Genomic DNA, 16,642 nt, shown 5'->3' on the forward strand with positions numbered 1-16,642 from the left:
AGGTCCAGACAATATGAGGAAGTGTTATGTTGAGATGTGAGGGACGATTGAATTTAATTAATTGAATTGAATTGAATTGAATTAGCTTTATTGTCACATATACTGAAGTGAGTACAGTGAAAATTTTACAGTGACTGCATTACAGCGCCATCTTCGATACAAAGGTACCTAGGTACAGACACTTCAGTTCAAATTCTTAGGGAACAAAAGAAATTAGAAAAGTAAAGAAATAAATAATCTAGAATTATATGTCCTAAGAATAAATTATAAAAAAAGTAAAACATTCAAAATATCAGTCTTTCTGACCCAGTCCATGCTGGCACCTAGAATCAAGGGAGACCTCTGCTACCTTACTACCCTATATAATGAGGACTTGTGAGGCTATTCAATTTGTTTTTCATAAGAACAATAAGCATAACATTTGAAAGGCATGAAACTTCTGAATGTGTTGTTCAGAGAAACTTGTCTGTATTTGCATATGGAATACAAATGTATAACGTACATGCACAGCAAGCAATTAAGAAAGCAAATTCAGGTTGGGTTCAATGAAAAGGGATTAGAATCCAAAAATAAAGATTTAGGGTTACAATTAATGAACTTTGCTGAGACCACACATTGGATAATTAAGTGGAATTTTGGTCTCTTTTATTAAGGAAGGATATAGTTTGATTAAATGTGCTAAAACAAGGTCCCTGATGATTTGAAGTTGACGAGCTGGGTAAATTTATATTCCCTACAGTTTAAAAGAATGAGAGGTGGTCTCATGTAAACATAAAAAATGTGAAGGATAAAATAGATGTTCAGAGTTTGTTTCTACAATGTGAGTAAGGTTAAGGATCAATCATACAAAACTGTGATGAGGAACAGTTTATTCACTCCAAGGATTATGAATCTTTGGAATTCTCCACTCCAGAGGCTTTTGGATTTTTTTGGCCAAAGATGTGGACATCACTGACTAGACCAACATTTATTGTCTATGCCTATTTGCCCTTGAGGAAGTTCTGGTGAAATGCTTTCTTGAACTGCTGCACTGTGTGATGGGGTGGCTCACCCACAGTGTTGTTACGAAGGAGGTGTTAGGATTTCGATCCAGCAACATTGAAGGAACAGCAACATACTTTTAAGTCAGGATGATGTGTGGCTTTAAGGGGAACCTACAGGTGCTGTCCTTGTCCTTTTATATGGTAATGGGCATGGTTTTGGAAGATGCTGTTTTAGGAGCTTTGGAGAATTTCTGAAGTGCATCTTGTATGTGGAACACTGTGCTGTTACAATGCATCTCTGAGTCATCATTGAATATATTTGGGGTCCCATAGGACCACAGCGTGGTTTACATCAATGATGTCAACTTGAATGTAGAAGGATTGATCAGAAGTTCACAGATGATACAGAAATTTATGGGGTGATAAATAGTAAGGAAGGTAGTCTTAGACTACATGAGCATGCAAACAGGTTGATCAAACAGGCTGATCAGTGGAAATCAATCTGGATAAATGTCAGGTGAAGCATTTGGGAATGACAAACAAGGCAAAGGAATATATGACTAATGGTGGAACACTGGGAAGCAGCAAGGATCAGAAGGACCTTAGTGTACATATACACCAGTCCCTTAAGGCTTAGGACAGATGGATAAAGTGGTTAAGAAGGCCTATGGAATATTTGTCTATATTAGATGAGTCATGGAGTTTAAGAGCAGGGAGGATATGTTAGAATTATATAAGATAATGTTTGGGCTACAGCTAGGGTATTGCATACAGTTCTGTAATCCACATTCTAAGATGGATGTGATAGCACTACCAAATTTAATACAACTACTAATTCCATTCTTGCCTTTATCTAAATTACCAATGCAAACGTTAAATACCAGAGGTTATAGGAGAACCTGTAAGACATTCAGGCAGAGTTTGGGAGCCAAGAAGCAATAGCAGAGAGGAAATCTGTTCCCACTGGAGCAGTTCTGATGAAAAGTCACTCAACTGGAAATATTAATTCTCCACTGATGCTCCCTGACCTGCAGAGTTTTTCAAGCATTTTGCTTTCTAATTTCAGGTTTCTGGCATCTGCAGTATGTTTTTAAAATAATTTCCTGATATGTTTGTGCTGCAGACAAACAAATGTATTCTGCGATAGCTTTGAACGTATGGTGGCATGAAAGTTTTGTGTTGGCAATAAACATTGGGTGAAGAGGCCTAACCATCTGAAAACTAACTCAGCTAACTATTTTTTAAAAATCTTGAATTACGCAAATACTTCCTATCCAAAAAACTTTACTTGCTGTTGTGACAACTTTGTACCATGGTTATCTATCAAACCACAGATTCTTACTACACAGGAAGTGTGTAGCCTTTTGTGCCAATGCCAGTTCTGGAGTAACTTGTCCAGTTAGTTCCATTCTCTGCTCTTTGGCAATTACTGTATTTTCCATTAGAATTTGTCATTCAATTATGCCATATTATCTGCCTCAGTGTAGCTGCTAGCTCTGGTCACTTAAGGAGCAATTATCACATTGTGCAGCAAATATCTGAACTCTGTATTCCAATTCCATTATCATTTAATAATGAAACCCAGCATTATACATTGAGTACTGTATATACATTATCAAGATTGGAAGAATGAGAGATGATTTCAATGAAACTTACAAAATGTTTAAAGGGATAGACAGGGTGGATGCAGGTAAGATGTTTCTCCCAGTTAGGGAGTTTAGAACCAGGATGCACAATTCAAGAATAAGGGGCTTGACACTTAGGTCCAAGATGAGACCTTATTTTTACTTGGAGGGCTGTGAACCTTTGGAATTCTTTACCATAGAAGGCTGTGAAAGCTCAATCTTTGAGTATGTTTAATGGGATGGGAAAAGGCATTGATGTGTTCAGTTGGCCATGATCATAATGAATGGTAGGATAGAATTGACAGGACGAATGGCTTATTCCTATTCCCATGCTCCTTTGCAAAAGTCGGGAGTGTGTTGCTCGAAAAGCACAGCAGGTCAGGCAGCATCCGAGGAGTAGGAAAATCCACTGATGAAGGGCTCCGTCCCGAAACATCGATTTTCCTGCTCCTTGGATGCTGCCTGCCCCGATGTGCTTTTCCAGCAACGCACTCTCAACTCTGATCTCCAGCATCTGCAGACCTCACTTTCCCTTTTGTAAAAGTGGCTACATTAAGGTCATGTTATGGTAATGTTATATTCTAAAAAGGTGAACAGACCAATGATTCTTGGGCTATTTTTCCACTGCTATACTAGTTTAATTCAAGGAATAATATGTGTGCATACTCTAAAGTGATTAAAAATTTGGTGGCAGCTTCTTCATACTGCATTAATATAGCATGGTGCCATGTGTTTTGTATATTAACTGAAGAGCAGGGAGTAAGGGTTTTCTTATCACACAATATTCCCTCCGGTTTATGAAATATGTCATACTAAATGTCAATTAGAGTTGAATTTGCAACTAACATAACATCCTTTCAGCCCTTGTACTTTGAAGAGATAACAGGCTAGAAATGACCAAAACACTTATCCCTTACTTTAATGCAGACATTAACTGCACGCTTGTTAAAACAGGTAGCAAAGACAGCGCAGAAACTTTGCAATGACTGCTAATATAACTGATTGCAGCATACAACCTGATCTAAGCAGACCAATAAGTGACTTTACGCCTGAGCTGGGAGTTGCAGATTAATATGTCTGTATTATAGGGGAGGTAAATTATGGTTTGAGATGGATGTTGTTAGGAAAATTATTTTTTGTGGGAAATGACTCCCAACATGGCAGAAAGTGAGCTTCATAATTTTCTGAGACTGGATGTTTCCTCTAGTCTGTCAGTCCAGAACTTGCAAACAGAGTTTTTTTTTAGGGGCACTATTTTAAAATTAGGAGCTCCCCTTTCATGACAGGGATGAGGACAAATTCTGTCTCTCTGAGCTTTATGCGACTTTGGAACCCTTTGCTTCAGAAAGGGTAGAGGTGGTTCATTGCAAAATTTTAAGACCGAGATGAATAGATTCTTGTTAGGCAAGGGAATCAAGGGTTATTAAGGTAGATACTTAAATATAAACAGAACAGCTATGATCATATTGAATGCAAGCAGACTTGAAGAACTGAATGGTTTCTGTCTGCTACTATTTTAACATTTGTATATACATCATGATGTAAGCGTGTATCTTTAGTTACTCCCCAACTGTCTCTGCAACCCCACTCTTGCATCTTTCTACTTTGAGATACTCAAGCACTGAAATCTTGATGGGCAGTTGTACTAGAACAAGAGGACAGTGCTAAAGAAACATCATCAATCACTCTCCTATTCACAGATGCCAACTCAGATACTGCTGGTACTGTAGACAATAATTTAGAGATGATGCGCATGTGCTGAAACATTGGGCATAAATGTTCACAACCAGAGGAATAAATAAGGGCAAAAAAAGAGGCAGGGCACTGGAGAGTAAGGTTGCACATAGGCTCTATTGCAAAAGATTTAAATTAAGAATTCATTAGTCTGATGAGTCAAATGAGGTTGATGGGCATGTACAATGAAATGCAGGCTCAATGCCTAGGAGCATAGAAGAGTATAGCACCAACTTTGTATAGAGTTTTTTGCAAAGCTTAGCTTGCTGCCCAACTAGTTCAGACTGTTGTCATCAGAGTTATAGATACTGGTGATCACAAGTTGTAGTGATATTCTGGCAAGTTGTTCGCAGATTACTAGGCTTGCAAAGGCATTACCTTGAGGTGAGAAAAATGTAGTTTTAATGAGACCCAGGGCAATAAGTGTGGAGGTAAGGCTGATAGGTGAGCAGATGACAGTTGCAAGTGAATGCAGCAACGTAGTGACAGCATTACCATTGGCAGCGAAGATTTTTGTGGGTTATGAACCTTTATTCATTAAGCTCCTTCCAGATTGGAGCAGGTGATATCTCTCTAGCAGGTGATGTCCCATTTTGTTATCTGCTATTACACAAAGAAAGTAATTGGGATCCTATTTTCCAAGGGATCTAAGTACGCTTCTGTTTTTTAGCTCAAGAGAAACAAGCAGAGCCTGAACAGAACTTCAGCAAGGTACTCTTCTGAGCTTGGAATGCTTTGTGTATGAAATTGGGGTCACACATGTAGAGTGGCCTGTCAACTAACTGTGCAATATTTTTTGCTGTAGCTACTATTTTATGTTTATTGTATTGTTCATACTGACTGTTTCTTGCCTGTTAATTTAAACTTAATTGGTTTTGATTTGTATTAGAGTGAGAGTTACAAAAGGAAATCTTTATTAATTTTTTTTATTTGGGGGTAATTTGGTGATTTATTTTGGTTTATGCAACCCCATGGGATTTTACACAATTGATACACTGTTCATTGCAAATGTAGAGAGGAATTGTCTCTTGAACAACCTGAGTGAGTGTCTTCCTGTTGATAGCGCTTTGACCTCTCCCCTCCCATCTTAGAACATAGAACAATACAGTGCAGAACAGGCACTTCTGCCCTCAATGTTGCGCCAACTTGTGAACTATTCTCAGCTTGTCCTTCTAGACCATCCCAAAATCATCTATGTGCTTATCTAAGGATTGTTTAAATTTCCCTAATGCGGCTGAATTGACTACATTAGCAGGTAGGGCATTCCATGCCCTTACCACACTCTATGTAAAAACCTGGCCTCTGACATCTGTCTTAAATCTATCACCCCTCAATTTGTAGTTATGCATTCTCATACAAGCTGACGTCAACATCCTAGGAAAACATCTTTCACTGTCTACCCTATCTAATCCTCTGATCGTCTTGTATGTCTCTATCAAATCTCCCCTTAGCCTTCTTCTTTCCAATTAGAACAGACCCAAGCCTCTTAGCCTTTCCTCATAAGACCATCCCTCCAGGCCAGGCAACATCCTGGTAAATCTCCTCTGCACCTTTTCCAATGCTTCAACATCCTTCCCGAAATATGGCGACCAGAACTGTACACAATATTCTAAGTGTGGCCGCACCAGCGTTTTGTATAGTTGCAGCATGATATTGCGGTTCCGGAACTCAATCCCTCTACCAATGAAACCTAACACACCGTATGCCTTCTTAACAGCGTTATCAACCTGGATGGCAACTTTCAGGGATCTATGCACATGGACTCCAAGATCCCTCTGCACATGCACACTACCAAGAATCTTTCCATTGACCCAACTCTGCCTTCCTGTTATTCTTCCCAAAGTGCATCACCTCACATTTAGCTGCATTGAATTCCATTTGCCACATCTCAGCACAATTCTGCACTTTATCCAAGTCCTGCTGCAACCTGTAACATTCTTCCAAACTGTCCACTACTCCACCGACTTTAGTGTCATCTGCAAATTTACTAACCCATCCCCCTATGCCTGCGTCTAAGTCATTTATAAAAATGACAAACAGCAGTGGTCCCAACAGCAGATCCTTGTAGCGCACCACTAGTAACTGGACTCCAGGCTGAATATTTTCCATAAACCACCATTCGCTGCCTTCTTTCAGAAAGCTTGTTTCTAATCCAAACTGCTAAATCACCCCCAATTCCATGCCTCTGCATTTTCTCCATCAGCCTACCATGTGGGACCTTATCAAAGGCTTTATTGAAGTCCTTGTATACCACGTCAACTGCCCTACCCTCATCTACATGCTTAGTCACCTTCTCAAAACACTCAATGAGGTTTGTGAGACACAGCCTGCCCTTGATGAAACCATGTTGACTATCTGAAATCAAATTGTTGCTTGCTAATGGGTATTATCTACAAAATTCACTGCAGAAATTCACCAAAGATCCCAAGACAGTACCTTCCAGATCCACAACCACTTCCATCTAGAAGGTCAAGGACAGCTGATATATGGGAATAACAAGTTCCCCTCCAAGCTACTCACCATCTGACTTGGAAATATATTGCTGTTCCTTTGCTGGGTCAAAATTCTGGAGTGTAGTCAAGAGTGTGGTGCTGGAAAAGCACAGGAGGTCAGGCAGCATCCAAGGAGCAGGAAACAAACAATTCAGGCAAAAGCCCTTCATCAAGATGGCTCCTGATGAAGGGCTTTTGCTTGAAATGTCAATTTTCTTGCTCCTTGGATTCTGCCTGACCTGCGATGTTTTTCTAGCACCATACTCTTGACTTTAATCTCTAGCATCTACTGTGCTCACTTTCACCTTCTGGAATGGAGGTAAACCCAACAGCAGGTGGACTACAAAGATTCAAGAAGGTAGCTCACCACCATCTTCTCAAGGGCAACTAGGGATGGGTAATCAATGCTGGCCAACCAGTGATGCTTACACCCCATGAATGAATAAAAAGAGAAAAGATGCTGTCCAGCATGGATAGAACCAGAAGTGTGCACATGCTCTGCTGATGTCATTTTGAATGCAAAATGTCACTTAAAGCATCAAAAATCTAGATGCTAAGTGACCAAACTTACGAGTCATAGAGCTGTGCAGCATGGAAACAGACTCTTTAGTCCAACTCATTCAAGCTGATCAGTTTTCCTATATTAATCTAGTCCCATTTGCCAGCATTTGTTCCATATTCCTCTAAACTCTTGCTAGTCATGGACCATTCCATATGTCTTTTAAATGCTGTAATTGTACCAGCTTCTACCACTTACTCTGGCAGCTCATTCCATAGATGCACTACCCTCTACATGAAAAAGTTGTCCTTCGGTTCCTCTTAAATCTTTCCCCTCTCACCTTAAACCTATGCCCTCTAGTTTTGGACTTCCCATCTCTATCCTTGCCCTTCATAATTTTATAAACATCTATAAGGTCACCAATCAGCCTCCGATGCTCCAAGGAAAAGAGCTCCAGTCTATTCAGTCTCTATAGTTCAGAACCTCCAATTCTTGTAAATATTTTCTGAACCCTTTCAAGTTTTGCACTATCTTTCCTATAGGGAGACCAGAATTGATTGCAGTATTCAAAAGTAGCCTAACCAATATTCTGTACAGCCGTAACATGACCTGCAAACTACTGTACTCAATGCACTGACCAATAAAGGCAAGTGTACTAAATGCCTTCTTCACTGTTCTATCTATTTTAAAGGGACTATGAATCAGTACTCCAAGGTCTCTTTGTTCAGCAACACTCCCCAGGATCTTTTCATTAAGTGTATATGTCCTGCTTTGACTTGCTTTTCCAAAATGCAGCACTTCACATTTATCATGGTGGCACAGTGGTTAGCACTGCTGCCTCACAGCAGCAGAGAGCTGGGTTCAATTCCCGTGTCAGGCAACTGTCTGTGTGGAGTTTGCACATTCTCCCTGTGTCTGTGTGGGTTTCCGCTGGCTGCTCCGGTGTCCTCCCACAGTCCAAAGATTAGATTAGATTAGATTACTTACAGTGTGGAAACAGGCCCTTCGGCCCAACAAGTCCACACCGCCCCGCCGAAGCGCAACCCACCCATACCCCTACATTTACCCCTTACCTAACACTACGGGCAATTTAGCATGGCCAATTCACCTGACCTGCACATCTTTGGACTGTGGGAGGAAACCGGAGCACCCGGAGGAAACCCACGCAGACACGGGGAGAATGTGCAAACTCCACACAGTCAGTCGCCTGAGGCGGGAATTGAACCCGGGTCTCTAGCGCTGTGAGGCAGCAGTGCTAACCACTGTGCCACCGTGCCGCCCAAACTGCTAAGCATTTTCCATGCTTTTGTGCAAGTTAGGTGAATTGGCCATGCTAAATTGCCCGTAGTGTTAGGTATAGGAGAATGGGTCTGGGTGGGTTGCTCTTTGGAGGATCTGTGTGGACTTGTTGGGACTGAAGTAATCTAATCTAAACTCCATCTGCCACTCCTTGGCCCATAGACCTATATGATCAAGGTTCCATTGCACCCTGAGATAACCTTTTTTGTTGTCCACTGCGCCACCAATATTGTTGTCATCTGCAAACTTACTAACCATACCTCACTTCATTGTCCTTAATGTTTAAGGTGATTATAGGGTCTTAAGCCTGCACCTGAGTAAATTACACGAACACAAAAGCATGGAAAATGCTTAGCAGTTTGGGTATCATTGGCGCTGTGAAAAACAGAGCCTTGGATTCAGGACAGCGCTGAAGCTCGACTCCTGATGAAAGACCAATGATCTGAAATATTAACTCAGTTTTTTTCTCAACATATGTTAGCTGTCTTTTTACATGTTTTCCAGCATTGTACTGCTATTTTACAGCGTCTATGGTACTTTTTGCTAGCCTATTGCTCCATTCCTTTCATAGGCAAGGTGCAATTCTTAAGGTCAGTCTGCATGTTGCAGTGGCAAAATACATCCTCATTGGGAAGGAAGGGGAAAGAGCAGACATGTGAAATGGTGCATTTTAGGAGGCCGATTGAGAATCATAAAAAAATTAAAAGGTCCAGTTTTAAAAGAGATGGTGGATAGGGGTGTACTTTTCCACATTGTTTTAAAATGGTGGTGCAAGTTGAGGAAGTTATTAAAAAATATGTAGGGGGTCATTCGCTGTATTTCTGGAGGATGAGAGTAATAAAACAAGGAAATTATGCAAAATCTTTATAACACTTTATAAGGATTTCACCGTGTTCAAGTTTGAGCTTTAAGAGTGGCATGGCCTTGGAAAGGGTGCAGAAAGGATGTGCTGGAATGGTAACAATTTACATAGTGTCTTTGATATAATAAACATTTCACCGCGTTTCACAGGAATAGTATAAAATAAATAACAAACTGCAAGTCCCACTGTTGGAGATATTAATGCACATTAAAAAATGCTGCTCAAATAAGTAGGTTTTAAGAAATGTTGGAAAGGAGAAATGCGATGTCGAGACATGGAGGAGGGTCTAGGCAGTTGATATCTAGTCACTGATGCAGTGCCTTGGATAAAATCCAAGATGCTCTAAAGGTCGGAATTGGAGGGAATGCAGATGCCTCAGAGATTTGTAGGGTTGAAGGAGATTCTTCAATGTCTAGATACAGATGCAAATGCAAAAGTCGCCACATGGACATCTGCTGGCTATCTGTTTCGCTGGCTGCACTTGGAGATGGAACATCTTCCCAAGGTAGATAATAGGCCTGCCTCAGCCGAATTAATACTCCTCATGGGGTTAACCCACTGCAGCACGGCTGTCACAGTGACAATTGCCCACCCACCGTCCCATCCAGCCATGACTTTACAACCATGGACCCAGGGACAATGGGGTCCAACTGAACCCTGCTTCACAATTCAGCCTAGATGCCATGTTTCATTGTCTAGAGTTCAGACAATGAGCAGTACTGGCTATCTTGATTTCACATAACACATAGTGCTAACAACCATAAGGTCAGGTAACACAATAAGAGACATTGCATATGATTAATGCTCCCAAGTTCAGTCAATCCACTATTCTCATAGCCCAACATAAAATCAATACATTGTGGTAACAATTCAGAATCTAGACAATAGCTAGAACCATTGGAAATGCAGCTGAGTATTTACCAATCAAGGCTTCTCAACCATTCACGATAATCATGCTTCTTCTGTGTCAAACCTCCATATATGTGCCTTTCCCTCATATCCCTTTAAGTTTTTGGAGACAATGAACTGATCAAAATCAATTGCAGTTTTAGGAAGATAGCTCCAAACATTCTTTTTAACAATTTTTGCAAGTTAAAATGTTTCGTAATTTCGTTTCTGAAATATTTCACATAATGTTTCGACTATGACCCCTAGGGTCCTTAGCCTGTAGAAATGATTGATTTCTAATCAATCTGTTCTCTTCATGAGATTGAAAACTTCAACCAAATTAATCCTTAACCTTCTAAAACCAGACAATATAAACCCAGTTTGCGTAGCCTCTCCTGAATCATATAATCTTTGAGTTTGGTATCATTCTGGGAAACCAACACTCCCTTCAAGGCAGATATATCCTTCCTAAGGTGATCTGTCAGAAACTGAGTGCTTGAGTAAGTAGAGCTTTGTATTATATTTTTCTTAATATGAAAATCCACATTCCATTAGCTTTTTTGGTTATTTTCTTTCCTGTTCATGGCATTTTAAAGCATCATGTACCGATACCACCAAACCTATTTGAACTTTGAATGTTTCTAGCTTTTTACGATTTTGAAAATATCTGGTTCTGTATCTTTAAGGTCCAAATTGGATGACCTCATGTTTGTCAACATTGAAATCTGTCACAGTTTTACTCATTTACATAATCTTGTAACTCTAATATACACATCCATTTAAATGCTGTAGAATGTCACCTTCTTTTGTATCATCCACAAATTTAGATATGTTACTTTCTATCCCATCATTCAAGCTGTTCATAAATAAGGTGAGTTGTTGTGGCTGATTGCAGGAGACCCGAATACATTCATTCTCTCATGCCAGATAGTTGATAATAATGTAAGATACCATTGCTTGTTGGGTGCAGCATGTCAATACTGAGATATATTATAATGGAAAGTGATCAGACTATCAGAATGTCTAGTTGCTGAGTGACCATACGTAGAATGTTGTGCAGGAGAAAGTGAGGACTCCAGATGCTGGAGATCAGAGTCAAAAAGTGTGGCGCTGGAAAAGCACAGCAGGTCAGGCAGCATCCAAGGAGTCGGAGAGTCAATATTTCAGGCATAAGCCCTTCATCAGGAAGGCTTTTGCCTAAAATGTTGACTCTTCTGCTCCTCAAATGCTGCCTGACCTGCTGTGCTTTTCCAGTGCCAGACGTTTTGACTAGAATACTGTGCAGGCCAATAACTGGTATTCTGGTATCAGTCATGATACCTTCATTCTGTAGCAGTTTATTGTGCCACTTGCATTTGATCCATCATAACAAACTACATCATATTGATGACAGGCACGTGACCCCAGTAGGCAACACATGCACAACTGGGCAGCAGGTATGTAATGAATGTCATAATATCATGTGAAATTTGGAACAGCAGACCACTGGGGTGCTGAAACAACACTTCCACAACAAAGACCCCTATAGTGGAATTACAAAGAACTCAAACAGAGCACATTTCAAGATCATTGATGTTTCACTGCAACTTGCACAACCCTGTTAACATAACGGTACTATCTTTGTCACCAACTTAATAATGATGGATTGAGTAGGTGGAGGAGAATGAAAAGGAAGACTGCTGTTGTAAATGAGGAGACAAACAACACAGCCCCTTTATAGTCAAACTATCTGTGATTGACTTATCTAACTGGGAAACACAACCCTTGTCCTCCAGTCTCCATTATTTTTCTTTCGTTACTATACATCCTGGATGGAGTGGACATAATACTAAAATGAAAGACATAACAAAACAAGCATCCAAACTACTAATTTAGAAATCCAACCGTGCCATATTGCATACAAACACTAATTAATCATTGTTCCGTATATTTTTACTGCCTATTTTTCTTTTGCCCTTGTTTATCCTTGTGCTCCTGTGCCACTGCTACTCTAATAGTTGTCACTCCAAAAGTACCAACATCACACCACACCATCTTGGCATGGCAGTGGAATTATGAGATGACTGGCAGATAGGTAACAGACTAGAAGGGCTATTGAACAGAGGGTTCTAATTATAATGTTTACTAATTGTTTCGTTCAACTGAGTGTCAACATGGCGTGTTTAATGATTTTTGCCAGATAGGTGCACAGTATGGTTTTTTGCACAGTATTGTGCAATGTGAGTCTGATAGAGAAAGTGCAGAGGTACAGAATGTTGTGGTCAGTCCAGCAAGTATTTTGAGTCAGTTATTTCTGGTTTTGATCTTCAGATGTTCCTCAAAGGATGAAGTCTTATCCAGAGTCACTGACAATGATGTCAGGTTGGGAGCGTGTATTATCTCTCGGCATATATGCGCAGATGCAACAACAATAAATTAGCCTATTTACACTCTTAACAATTAAATTGTGCTGAGAATTAAAATGAATAAAAGTTGTCATTGCAAAATTTGTCAGTTTACAATCATTTCATATACAGGTAATAACTGGTAAGCATTTTGTCGAAGTCAATGGAACAATAAATACAAGATATTTACAAAGGCTGGCCTTGTGCGAGTTCAGCATGGGTTGATACGTAAGATTTCGATGTTGTGGCCATTTCAGAGACATGAATAGAGCAGGGAGAGGAATGGTTGTTGCACGTTCCAGGATTTAGATGTTTCAGTAAGAACAGAGAAGATGGAACAAGAGGGGGAGATGTAGCATTGCTAATCAAGGTCAGTATTACGGTGGTAGAAAGGAAGTTTGAGGACTCATCTACTGAGGTAGTATGGGCTGAGGTTAGAGACAGGAAAGGAGTGGTCACCTTTTTGGGAGTTTTCTATAGGCCTCTGAATAGTTCCAGAGGTGTAGAGGAAAGGATAGCAAAGATAATTCTGGATAGGAGTAAGAGTGACAGGGTAGTTGTTATGGGGACTTTAACTTTCCAAATATTGACTGGAAATCCTACACTTTGAGTACTTTAGATGGGTCAGTTTTTGTCCAGTGCGTGCAGGATGGTTTCCTGACATAGTATATAGAAAAGCTAACAAGGGACGAGGTCACATTGGATTTGGCCATTTATGCTGTCATTGTTTACAGGAATTGTGCCAGAGGACTGGACGAGAGCAAATGTTCTCCCCTTGTTCAAAAAGGGGAGTAGAGACAACCCTGGTAATTATAGACCACTGAGCCTTATTTCGGTTGTGGGTAAAGTGTTGGAAAAAGTTATAAGAGACAGGATTTACAATCATCTAGAAAGGAATAAGTTGAGTAGGGATAGTTAACAGTTTTGTGAGGGGAAGGTCATGCCTCACAAACCTTATTAGGTTTTTTGAGAAGATGACCAAATAGGATGAGGGTAAAGGAGTTGATGTGGTGTGTATGGATTTCATAAGGTGTTTTGATAATGTTCCACACGGTTGGGTATTGCACAAAATACGGAGGGATTGAGGGTGATTTAGTGGTTTGGATCAGAAATTGGCTAGCTGCAAGAAGACAGAGGGTGGTGATTGATGGGAAATATTCATCCTGGAGTTCAGTTGTGTACTGCAAGGATCTGTTTTGGGGCCACTGGTGTTTGTCCTTTTTATAAATGACCTGGAAGAGGGCCTAGAAGGATGGGTTAGTAAATTTGCGGATGACACTAAAGTTGGTAAGTTTGGATAGTGCCAAAGGATGTTGTGCATTACAGAGGGACTTAGATAAGCTGCAGAGCTGGGCTGAGAGGTGATAAATGGAGTTTAATGCAGAAAAGTGTGAGGTGATTCACTTTGGAAGGAGCAACAGGAATAAAGAGTACTGAGCTAATGGTAAGATTTTTGGTAGTGTAGATGAACAGAGACACTTCAGTGTCCATGGACATAGATCCTTGAAAGTTGCCACCCAGATTGATAGGGTTGTTAAGAAGGCATACAGTGTATTAGCTTTTATTGGTAGAGGGATTGAGTTTCGGAGCCATGAGGTCATGTTGCAGCTGTACAAGGCTCTGAAATGGCTGCACGTGGATGATTGCATATAGTTCTGGTCACCACATTATAGGAAGGATGGGGAAGCTTTGGAAAGGGGTCAGAAGAGATTTACTAGGATGTTGCCTGGTATGGAGGGAAGGTCTTATGAGAAAAGGCAGAGGGACTTGAGGCTGTTTTTGTTAGAGAGAAGAAGGTTAAGAGGTGACTTAGTAGAGGCATACAAGATGATCAGAGGACTAGATAGGGTGGATAGTGAGAACCTTTTTCTTGGATGGTGATGGCAAGCACGAGGGGACATAGCTTTAAATTGAGGGATGATAGATGTAGGACAGATGTCAGAGGTAGTTTCTTTACTCAGAGTGTGGTAGGGGTGTTGAATGGACTGCCTGCAACAGTAGTAGACTCGCCAACTTTAAGGGCATTTAAATGGTCATTGGATTGACATATGGATGAAAATCGAATAGTGTAGGATAGATAGGCTTCAGATTGGTTTCACAGGTCGGCACAACATCAAGGGCCGCAGGGCCTGTACTGCGCTGTGATGTTCTATGTCCTATGTTCAGGGAACTAGCTCAGTTAATCTCTGTACAACTTAAAAGTGGCATACCAATGAACTGTTGTCAGTTACTCCTATGCTGCCGTTGAAAGGTCCCCAGGTTGTACCACCAGGTATTTGTTGCCGACTGCGAATTCTTCTCTCTCCATTTTTCTGGAATATCTCAAGCTCACCTGGAATGAAAAAGAATGAATTATTGTTACAGCAGGACACATGGTAACCAGTATCATAACTCCAGTCACTTTGCAGATTCTGGGTGACCTGCTAAGTATTTCCAGCACTAAGTATTTTGCTTTACTTCAATGTTGCTGACTTTGCTTCCAATCTCCACTGTACAAACATTTAACTTTCCTAGTAATCCTGGAAAGTGGTTAATGATATCTTCTGGATTTTTTTTCAATTGATTCAGGATTAGAAAGGAAGTTTTATTTCCCTCATGCATTGGCCTTGGGTTGTTTTTTAACAGGATTACAGATGGAAAGGAACTCGAGGTGAAAAAAAAATCTCTTCTCCAATTGAATTTGCTAAATTGGCTTAACTTTATGTCCTCTTGTGACAAACTCTCCTGCCATGGAAACAGTTTCTGCTTACTTATTCTATAAAACTTCTTCATAATTTTGAACATCCTTGATAAATCTTCCTTTAATCTTCTCTGCCCTCAAGAGAACAACCTCAGCTTTTCTTGTGTCTCTACATAACAAAATTCCTCATCCTCAGTATTATAGTAAATCTCTATCGTACCCTTGTCAAGGTCTGGGAATTCTTGTCAAATTATATTGCCTACGACTGGACTCAATGCAGCAGCTAATGCCCAACCAATGATTTGAAAAGGTTTGGAATAACCTCTTTGCTGCTGTACTTTGTCACTATCTATAAAACTAATGATTCCACACGCTTTTTTTGTAACTTTATCAATTTATCCTGTTGCCCTCATATATTTACATGTGAAACCCCAGATCAATCTTCCTACACCTACTTTAACAGCGTGCCCTTGGTTTATATTGCTCCTTTTCACTCTTTCACCCAAATATAGCAAACTGATTTTTTAATGCAAAAAAAATTGTGGATGTTGAAGATCTAAAACATACAAAGCCAGAAAGTGCTAGAAAAACTGAATAGATCTGACAGAGAGAAAGATAAAGTTAACGGTTCAAATCCAGTGACCCTTCATCAGAACAGATTTTCTATCTGCTTAAATTAATCATGAAAATTTGAACAGGATTCTCTACTGAGTTTTTTTTTGCCAGATTTTTCTGTACTGACTACACTGAACATAGTGTAATCATAGCATTCCACAACTTTAAAGTAGTCCTTTACTAACACTCATTGTTGTAGGATTCTTTTCAACTGTATTAGCACATTAAAAGTGAAGTGACATTAGTCAGTCTCATTCCATATCTCAACAGAATAAAACTGCCTGCAGTACAGCAGAAACTGTAATTGGGCAGTTGTACTGGGAAAATCCAAAAGATACAACTGTAGCAGGCTGGAGGTTGGTGTAATGGAATTATTGAAGAGGGAGACAGTCTCCGTGGTGACTGAGATTGTGGTATTACTTGCTGGACCAGCATAATGAATGTTCCAGATTACATTTTATGTGCGTATGGTACACCTGACCTTGAAGTTGATATTGAAAAAAATGTGTCATTCTACTGCACTATCAGTAGGGATGAGTGCCAGAAAAGCAGATGCCTTGGATTGATAAATGCTCATTCCT

At 40.1% G+C, this 16,642-nt stretch overlaps 1 protein-coding gene across 3 annotated transcripts in view; it reads right to left on the reverse strand.

Annotated features, from left to right (window-relative positions):
* The window catches only part of zfpm2a (zinc finger protein, FOG family member 2a), a 950,399-nt gene that overhangs the window by 284,567 nt on the left and 649,190 nt on the right, over window positions 1-16,642 (reverse strand). For all 3 annotated transcript variants that reach the window (XM_087986350.1, XM_043688413.2, XM_043688412.2), the window contains one exon: window positions 14,977-15,098. In XM_087986350.1, the coding sequence (XP_087842476.1) occupies window positions 14,977-15,098 (122 nt within the window). The remainder of the gene's footprint in view (window positions 1-14,976; window positions 15,099-16,642) is intronic.

This window comes from Chiloscyllium plagiosum, unplaced genomic scaffold (assembly GCF_037043375.1).
Source record: "Chiloscyllium plagiosum isolate Xiang-an unplaced genomic scaffold, Cpla_swu_hap1 HiC_scaffold_4, whole genome shotgun sequence".
In the NCBI taxonomy this organism is placed as follows: domain Eukaryota; kingdom Metazoa; phylum Chordata; class Chondrichthyes; order Orectolobiformes; family Hemiscylliidae; genus Chiloscyllium; species Chiloscyllium plagiosum.